Source organism: Augochlora pura, chromosome 7, assembly GCF_028453695.1.
Source record: "Augochlora pura isolate Apur16 chromosome 7, APUR_v2.2.1, whole genome shotgun sequence".
NCBI lineage: Eukaryota > Metazoa > Arthropoda > Insecta > Hymenoptera > Halictidae > Augochlora > Augochlora pura.
Window position 1 is genome coordinate 34,543,676 of NC_135778.1, and position 9,230 is coordinate 34,552,905.

Sequence of the window (9,230 nt, forward strand, 5' to 3'; positions counted from 1 at the left end):
AATCCGATCACAATGACTGAGATTAGTTTAGCGAATCGAATAGCGAGGCGACGTTACGTAGAACGCAGAATTCGTGCACAATCAAAACATAGTCTCTACATCTGAACGAATTAGAGGTCTCGATCGTTGAAGCCCAGTCAAACAGATTCACTCTTTCGCCGAACGATATATTATATAGTTTCCTCATACTCTCTTCTGCATGACACGAATCACCAAAAAAAAAAAAAAAACAAAAAAAAACAAAAAAAAAACGAACGCCGTCTGCGCTCCAAAATCGTGTACGCAATTTTGGAGTTTCAGTCGCGAAACGTATATTGTATATTTATACACGGAATGATTCGCGATCGATGGTGGAAGCCGAACGGAACGGAACGAGCGAGTCCGACGCGAGAAGAGTCAACCGGGGGAATGTTGAATAACATGTTTCGACGGTGATTTCCGCTTTCGGGAAAATCGAATTTGAATTTCTGTCGGGTACGCGAGCCGTTTGAATAGAAAATGGCCGTATCTGCTCATCCATCATCGTTACCACTCATTGTCAGCACGAATGCATGTGTGTCGAAGGAAATTTCTAAAGTCGGGATTCTCGAAAACGGAAATTCTTCTATTCCGCGTTCCCGGATCGACTCTGTTCGATCTGGATCGGTCCGGCTTCCGCCACCGGTTCCGAATGATACGCGGGCAAGGCGCGAGAACGATGGCACGAGAGCCGTCCTGGAGACGTTCTGAAATTAAATTTTTCGAAATTTTTCATCGAAACGTTATAGTTCGTTTCAAGCAGCATCGTAGATCGTGAAAAGACGAATCCAACGTCTCTAATAAGTACATAATTACGATCTTTTAACACTGATATACTCGCGTCTGAAAGTTCAAGTAGTCAACCTTTCAGACACAAGTATATCCAGGTTGAACTACTGTAACTCCATGGTCATTAACTCCTTGCACTATGACTACTTTCATGTTGCGTTGATTACCACTTATTTGTTCTTAATATTTTTAATAATAAAACTAGACAAATTGTTGTTTCTTCTGCTATTTTCATTTTATTTAATTTTTAAACTTTGATTACAGAAGAATTAAATTTGATTTCGATTTAAAAGAAATTAATAATATTCATGTTTAGCGGAGCTTGCGTAAAATCTTCACCACGAATTTATATTATTATATATTTATATTTATATTATTATATATTTATATTATTATAGTGCAAGGGGTTGAACTCTTTATACTCGTCTTTTCTTGCTCTACAATAATATGGAACAATAAATGCCATCCCCATTCTAATCTTGAAACTGCTGTATTATATTTAATATATTTAATACATTTAATACATCTTCTACAGATATTACTTTTTCTAAATATTATTGTTACAACATTACGAATATCACTTCTTCAAAAAAATCGTTCGACGTCTCCGGTATCGCTCGATTGCCACGAGCTCCGTGCCCCCGCCCCCCGTACGAGCGAGTATAAATACGGTATACTGCATAACACACACGGTGTACGCATAAACGAAGCATGTGACGAGTGCATCCGTGCATAAGGCATACACACGCAACCCACTTAATTGTAAGGAACGATGTATACGTATATAACACACGTACGATGTGGGTGGGTGGTTGGCGGATGCGGGGCCGTGGATGGGGGTCGGGCGCGAACGTCCATTGTTTTAAAGCGATATTAATCGTGGCCCATTGGTTTTCCAGCGATCTCGAGAAGTACTTCGAGTATCAGGGTCAGGACTACATTTGCTCGCGGCCCGACGACAACGGAATGCACTCTTGCAGTAACTTGCCGCCGCTCAAGTTAGGTGAGTGCACCATCGATGCCCTTAACAATGCAGACGGGGGGTGGGGGGGGGGGGGGGGTGTACGCTTCCCTTTCCTTTTCTTTTCTATCTTTTTCGCGCCTCATATTTCCTTCTTCCGTTCTTCCTTGGCTTTTTTTTCTTTTTTTTTTTTCTTTACTCGCACCCCTCTCCGTTTCATCGAAATGCTTTCGCGCGGCCGTCGGTGAAATTCCATCGAAAGGCATCGATACTCGGAGTCGACGTTTTCTGGCCGGATTGCACGGTGCTGCGGCGAATTATCCGCAGAGATATTTTCCGCGCACAGAGCGGAGACTTATAATACGAGGCTGATTTTAGATACTAGAATTTTTTTTATCAAGTTTCTTGGAAGAGATGAGTCGAATATTTGATTTTGGAAATTTGTCCTGTCTTTACCGTGGTTGCTATGAGAACGATGGTAGTGTAGAATAATACTTTATACTCTCCTGAATACGATAGTATATGTTTTTTTTAATATTATTAATATTTGAAGATGTTTAAACATCGTTTAACCTGTTAGCTGCGTACGACGTGTATATACGTCATAAGGACGTAACAAGATTTATTTTATCAAATTATATTTTTTAAGAAGTATTTGCCATTTTCGCTGTAAAATGTATCGATCTCCATGGATATTTATTCCGTAGAAAATTTAGCTATGCCGATAGTTTTGTCCGGCGCCGTGCAACCAGGAAAAATATTCGATAGTTATTTTCCCAATGGCCATCATTCATATTCAAGGGATGAAAATAGCCCTGGAAGTTCGGGACCATATTCGGCTTATATATTGGTTTAACCCGGCAACTATTTACATTGTAGAGGGAAGTTTATAAATATCAATTTTCAGCGTCGATCGCGTTTCTCGTTCCGCTAACTCCGATCATCTTTATCGCGAATCTGATAACAAGAGCCACAGTCGAAACCGTACACGCCGTGTATAAAAATACATCTCGCGTGTATCGAAAAGTTTACCAAACTATACCAAAACAAAGTATAATATTTTTATTAAATTCTCTAATCAGTGTAACCAGTTAACTGTGACGAAGAAAGTTATAAATCCAACTGAAATTATTTACAATTTTTATTCGTTTGTTTCATTTCGTCTTGGCTTCTAAACATTTTTAACTTATTAAAATTTACGAAGATAATTTAGTTTTCGCCAGAATTACAATTTAAATATCAAATTGTAACAAAATTGTACGCATGACGGATATAATCGTCATGACACAAAATTCTGCGACATGACGGATATAGTTGTCACATACTTAACTGGTTAAAATGAATATAATGAAATAGCACTGGTTTTAATAGCAATTTGAAGGAAGAATAGTCTCATGACAAAGTTGCAGCGATAAAATAGAAATTTGTTAACGCTTGTAGAAATTCAGGATTCTAATTGCAATTGCTATAAATTATAGCTACGACGGTGGTGTAGAGTTACGACTGCGACTCGGCCTAAATATCGTTGACCTAAACGGCGCAGGGTCAACTGCATGGAAACAGTTTCGAACAAAAGAAATTGAATGCCGCGCCTCTCTCTCTCTCTCTCTCTCTCTCTTTCTCTCTCCTTGGTACGTCGATAAACGCAGATGCTACACATGTGTTGTTCTCGCTTTTAGGAAACGTGGTGTGCAATAATACCGCGTTGCCGAACAATAATACAACGCACATCACCAACGACACCTGCGTTAATTGGAATTACTATTATACGGAGTGCAAGGGTCAGGGTAACAATCCTTTCCAGGGGACGATATCGTTCGATAATATCGGTCTTGCCTGGGTCGCAATATTTCTTGTGAGTGTCCTACTTCTCTCCCTCTCTCTCTCTCTCTCTCTCTTCTATTCACCGACTCGGAGAACTATCGCTGGCCAAATTTTCGAGACGCTGCCGAGGCTTCCAAAACGGGTTTTCGCCGACCAAAAACATGTTTTGGTGCATAGTTGAGCAGCGGTGGTTCCGGTCGAGTCGTTTCGCTCGATGCAGATCGCAGATAACCTTGTACTCGCTCGAGTATTCTTATCGAGGAAGCAATTTTTCCGACTTGAAAATAGTAAGATTGACTTTGGATTTGTCGATGAAACAGTCGGCAATTTATAGAAAGACGCGCAAAATTGAGCACTAGTTAAACTTAAATAGATTTTAAAATCGTCTTGTGAAATTGAGGTTAGGTAAAATTAAAAAGTTTAGTCGATTGAATTAAACTGGAATTATTGAAAATTAAACTTGAATTATTGAAAATTAAACTTGAATTATTGAAAATTAAACTAGAATTATTGAAAATTAAACTAGAATTATTGAAAATTAAACTTGAATTTTACTCTGCGTTGAATTGGTGTTTGCACATCCACGAAATGGGTTATCTATGACTGCATCGTTAGAGAAAATTTTTATTAAAAATATAGTACGGTTTCTTGACCTGTTAACTGGATAATTTCTTAATTTCTGTAATTTCTGTAATTTCTGTAATTTATGACAGATAAAATTAATGAAGGATAAGTCTTGGATAACAGAAAATAATTATTGGTTAATTAAGAGTCGAGTCTCGCACAGTTAACAGGTAAGATAGTTGAGGTCAATAAATTAATAACATTTTGTTGTAGGTAATTAGTCTTGAGGGATGGACAGACATAATGTATTACGTGCAAGATGCTCATTCATTCTGGGACTGGATTTATTTCGTCCTTTTAATTGTGGCAAGTTCGATCGTTGTTATTTTACGATAACCCTGCATTTTATATATTTTTAAAGCTATTTTCGAATAGCTCCGATTCGTTCGAATTTTTAGCCATAAGTTATTAAGATTTTGCTTTGCAGATTGGTTCGTTCTTCATGATTAACCTGTGCTTAGTCGTAATAGCAACTCAGTTCTCCGAAACGAAGAAGAGGGAGATGGAAAGAATGCGATTGGAGCGGGCTCGGTTCCATTCTACGTCCACCCTCGCGTCGTCGACTAATACGTCCGAGCCGACCACGTGTTACGCCGAAATTGTTAAGTAAGTATCGCGCGAAAAGCTAACATCGATTGAAAATCGATGCCGTTAACTTTACAGTCAAAGTTAATAATTCTTGAAAAACGAATGATCGACTGCTCGAGCTTTCAAACGCAAGTATCTCGACGCTAGACGATCCTTTAGTCGTTATACTCGTTGGATTCGTCGTTTAATTCTCTACGATAATATTCACGGGCGATTAAAATGTAAAAAAAAAATGCACCGATGACTTTGGAAATCGGTCCTTGTCAAGCTGAACTCGAGATCTCCGATTTTCGAGCACCGCGTGTCGAAAGGATTAATATCGGATAGAAGACGGGAAAAATTAGAGCGAGAAGGGCGAACGTTTGCTTTCGAACAAGTCGAATTTCCACGATCAATTGGCGCCATTTTCCGCTCTATTAGTTTGAAAAATGAGCGACGGGGCGAGGGCGCGGGAGACAGGACCGCGCGGCGGAGTATTTCAGTCACGTTTCATTTTAATCGAAGAATTTCAATACAAAGGGTCACGGGTAACGGGACGCATAGAAAATTCCATTGCACATTGCCGAGCATATCGATGCAACGCCGTGCTAAATGCGGTGTACAGAGGCGAAAAGATAAAAGGCGAAGATATCTAAAAATTGCACAGTTCCCCGTCAATGGGACAGCATAATTTTAGTAAGCCATCGATTTTCTTCGGCTTATTTTTACGCTCTCCTGGCAACGAACGCGAAGGGCTGCCCAGTTTCTTTTTCACGTGTTATTTAGATTTTTGGCTCGGACCTGGCACGATTCCTCTCCCCTCCCCACCACCCGGACATCAATCTGATAATTGCGATTTATGTGTTTACCTTCTTCTACGGCGAAACAGCTTGGCAAGGACGAAAATCTGGCTGCGAGGGCGAGCTCGCTGGAATCGATTTTATTATACTTGCACGGGATGCTTGCGTAGATAGTTTTCAACGATTTTCGGTTTTGTTCTATTTCCAAATGTTCCGTCATTTTTATTTCGATTAGCGCCTCATCTTTATTATTTTCATTTCCATGTTATTTCTTTCACGTTTATTTCTATTATTTCTATATAATTTCTATAATATAATTGTTCCATAATAATCTCTATACGCAATTATTTCTACATAATTATTTCTACATAATTATTTCTACATATTTATTTCTACATAATTATTTCTTATAATATCTCCATTGTTTCTATCGCGTTATTTCCGTCCTCCTATTTTGACCAGTCCAAAATTTAACGAACTCCTAAAAAATTAAGATTCCGCCGATTCCGTAGACAATACATCAGCGCGCCTAATATAACATTTTCGAATCGATAGTCAAATAAAATGGAGCCAGCTCTCGGAATAGTTCCCAGCTGATTTTCATTCGGCCGTGTGCCACGTGTATACGTGTGTGTGTGTGTACTTCCTCCAGATATATCGCACACCTGTGGCGGAGGGGCAAGAGGAGGCTAATGAAGAGGTACCGGCTGTATTTGTACAAAAAGCAGCAGAAACGGGAGCAGAACTTGCTGAAGGAACAGCAGCAGCACGGACATCCGTTTCGAGGAAGCGCGCCCACTTCTGCTTCGAATAGATTACCCGGAGGTAAGCAGACCAGACCACACTGCCGCCGACTACCGAGCATTATTTATAGTAATGCGTCCTTATTGCACATTTTCGACCATGGAGGATCAAAGTAATGGAGTACGCAAAGCGGACTCTACCGAACATCCGTAACCACGGGATACATTCCGGAAACGATTCCTCCGCCTCTGCTCGACTGGATTTTCTTCCGGTTTCTGTCGTTTTAATCAAAATTCTAAGCTAAGATTTAGCGAACGAGTTTCCTGAGTCAAAGTAATTTTAGGTTAAGTTTTAGTGAATGAGTTCAATAATTGAAATTTTTACTGGAATTATTTTAGGTTGAAGAGAAATTGAACTAGTTTTATCGATGTAGTTATTGATGATAGTGTTGATTTATGTTATCAAAAATAATCTATAATCGATTAATAAGAATAATAATCGTATAACATATAGTTAATTAATAAGAATAATAATCGTATAATATATAATTGATTAATATGAATAATAATCGTATAAGATCCGCAACGTTCCGGCAAATTCTGACGGATCGGATTTCCATGGAAAACGTAGCGACCGGTCCCATAAATTTCGCCAACCATTAGAGCTTATTGTAGCGCGTAAATAGCCGCAGTCCACTAATCAGTTACTATTTCATTGGTATCGATTAACAGATAGGAGGCTGCACCACGGTAGATGTCCTCGGCTGCTGGCGGCACTCGAGTACGCCGAGCAGCATCAGCAACAAGGAATTGGTAGCGGCGGTGGATCATTAACGGACTTCACCGCGAATAGTCCGCCGAGCCAGCCAGCGATCCTCGGCAATTCTATCGCCATAGCCAGTAATGGCGGAAGCAACGGGAACCTGGCGATCGCGCCACGAGCCAGCCCCGAAGTTTCCGAAGCGGACGTTTCCTCGAATATCTGCAACCGTTTGGGCATCCATCGGACGTCCTCGGTGTCCTGTAATGGCAGCGATAATGTCGTCTCCAACGCCACCGAGGCCAGCATACAGGTATAATGATCCGTTCGATTTACGCCACGAATCTCTTCGACGGATATCCACGCCTGTTTGATCCGCACGATTTTTCTTCGTTTCGTCGTTCTCGTTTTTTCATGAATATTTCTTTTTACTTTTACAGGTTTTGTCAATGTGGAATGTATTGCACGAAAAAGTTGACAATTGTCCTCACATCTCATTTGTTATAACATGCGTAGCAAGACCTTTTAATTATCTCTCGCGGAAAAGAAAGATACAAATTATCGAAGCATCGTTAACCCCTTGAGCTACGACTCCTTTTACGTTGCGTCGATTAGCACTTATTTGTTCCTTAATAGTTTTCTTAATAGGGCCAGATAATTTTTGTTTCTTGTATTGTCTTTATTTATTTTTAGATAAATTCATATTATAGAAAATAGAATAATAGCAAAATAGATAAATAGAAAAATCAATTTAATTTCGATTTAGAAGAAATTAATAATATTCAGTGGTCTGACTTCGTCACGAGTCTGACTCGTTATTATAGCGCAAGGGGTTAAGATCATATTTGCCAAGTATAAAGATTTCGCTTAGTAGATTATTGTCGTTTGTATTATCCGAGCGATTCGACTTTTCTAAGAAATGAAATACGCGTCGCTCGGCCGGAAAATTCGGTATTGGTTGAAAATGTAAAAAGCGGCGAAGACATTTTCGCTTTGTGATAGGCGAATACGTGAACCCTGCAGAGCTCACGACTGAGCTGACAGACACATGCCAATATGTGATACAGTAAATCTCTATATGTTACATAGGAAATGCTAACAGCGACTCAGACATGGATGTACGGACGATACGCGAAAAAAAAGGGGAAAAAATGTTCCGCTCGCTTTGTAGCCGAAACAAAACGCGTAGAAATGATCCCCGAAAATATCGTAAAAATATTTTCGCGAATACATACTTCGATATGGAAGACATATTTTCGAAACTTTATACGCGTGTTATGTATGTATAAATCTTATATAATTGTTCCTAACGATGAAGAATATTTTTAAACGTACTTATAAATACTCCTTATGGTGTATAATGTTTCTAAAAATTTTAATAAACATTCCTGATGATATAATATATTTCTAAAAATTTTAATAAACACGCCTGATGATATAGTATACTTCTAAAAATTTTAATAAATATCGCTAATGAGAAGGAATATTTCTAAACAATTTCACAAATGTTCCTGACCCTAAAGGATATTTAAGAAACATTTCTGTGAAGAATATTCTAAAACAATTATATAAATTAAAGTTTAGAATGAAATGTCGCTGTTGGCTGTCCTTTTTCAAGAAATAAACGATCGATTATAAAGTTGCACGCGTTAACAATGTTGCAGACAAACAACGCACTGCTCAGCCCGCCGTGCATGCACTATCGAAGGAGGAGCAGCGTGATGTTCAGCGACGTGGTACTGCTACACGGTAGCTCGAGCGTTGGCAACGCTTTGCAACCGGGTACGACGGTGACACCGGGTGAACGTAACGTGTGCTCCAGCGAGAAAATGACACAGACCGGTGACGGGAATGTCTGGTCGAGTCCTCTGGCTGATCCCATACAGGTATCTATCCTCCACTGATCCCAATAGCTGGTGAACGATCGTGCAAAGTAGCAAAGGTGCGATTTACAAATCAAGCGAACTAGCCGATGGGAGAAACTAGCGAATGAGACAAAGTAGCAGGGAAGCGACTACCGAAGTGAACAGAGCAGCAAGGTAGCTAATGATCGATTGAACAAAGTAGCAAATTAAATAATGATCTATTGAATAAAGTAGCAAATTAAATAATGATCTATTGAACAAAGTAGCAAATTAAATAAT

At 39.4% G+C, this 9,230-nt stretch overlaps 1 protein-coding gene across 1 annotated transcript in view; it reads left to right on the forward strand.

Annotated features, from left to right (window-relative positions):
• Positions 1–9,230, forward strand: part of LOC144471998 (voltage-dependent T-type calcium channel subunit alpha-1H-like) — an 81,758-nt gene that overhangs the window by 67,563 nt on the left and 4,965 nt on the right. Inside the window, exons 6-12 of the mRNA XM_078184628.1 lie at positions 1,707–1,810; positions 3,448–3,623; positions 4,430–4,522; positions 4,644–4,822; positions 6,236–6,408; positions 7,059–7,399; positions 8,751–8,972. Of these exons, the coding sequence (XP_078040754.1) occupies positions 1,707–1,810; positions 3,448–3,623; positions 4,430–4,522; positions 4,644–4,822; positions 6,236–6,408; positions 7,059–7,399; positions 8,751–8,972 (1,288 nt within the window). The remainder of the gene's footprint in view (positions 1–1,706; positions 1,811–3,447; positions 3,624–4,429; positions 4,523–4,643; positions 4,823–6,235; positions 6,409–7,058; positions 7,400–8,750; positions 8,973–9,230) is intronic.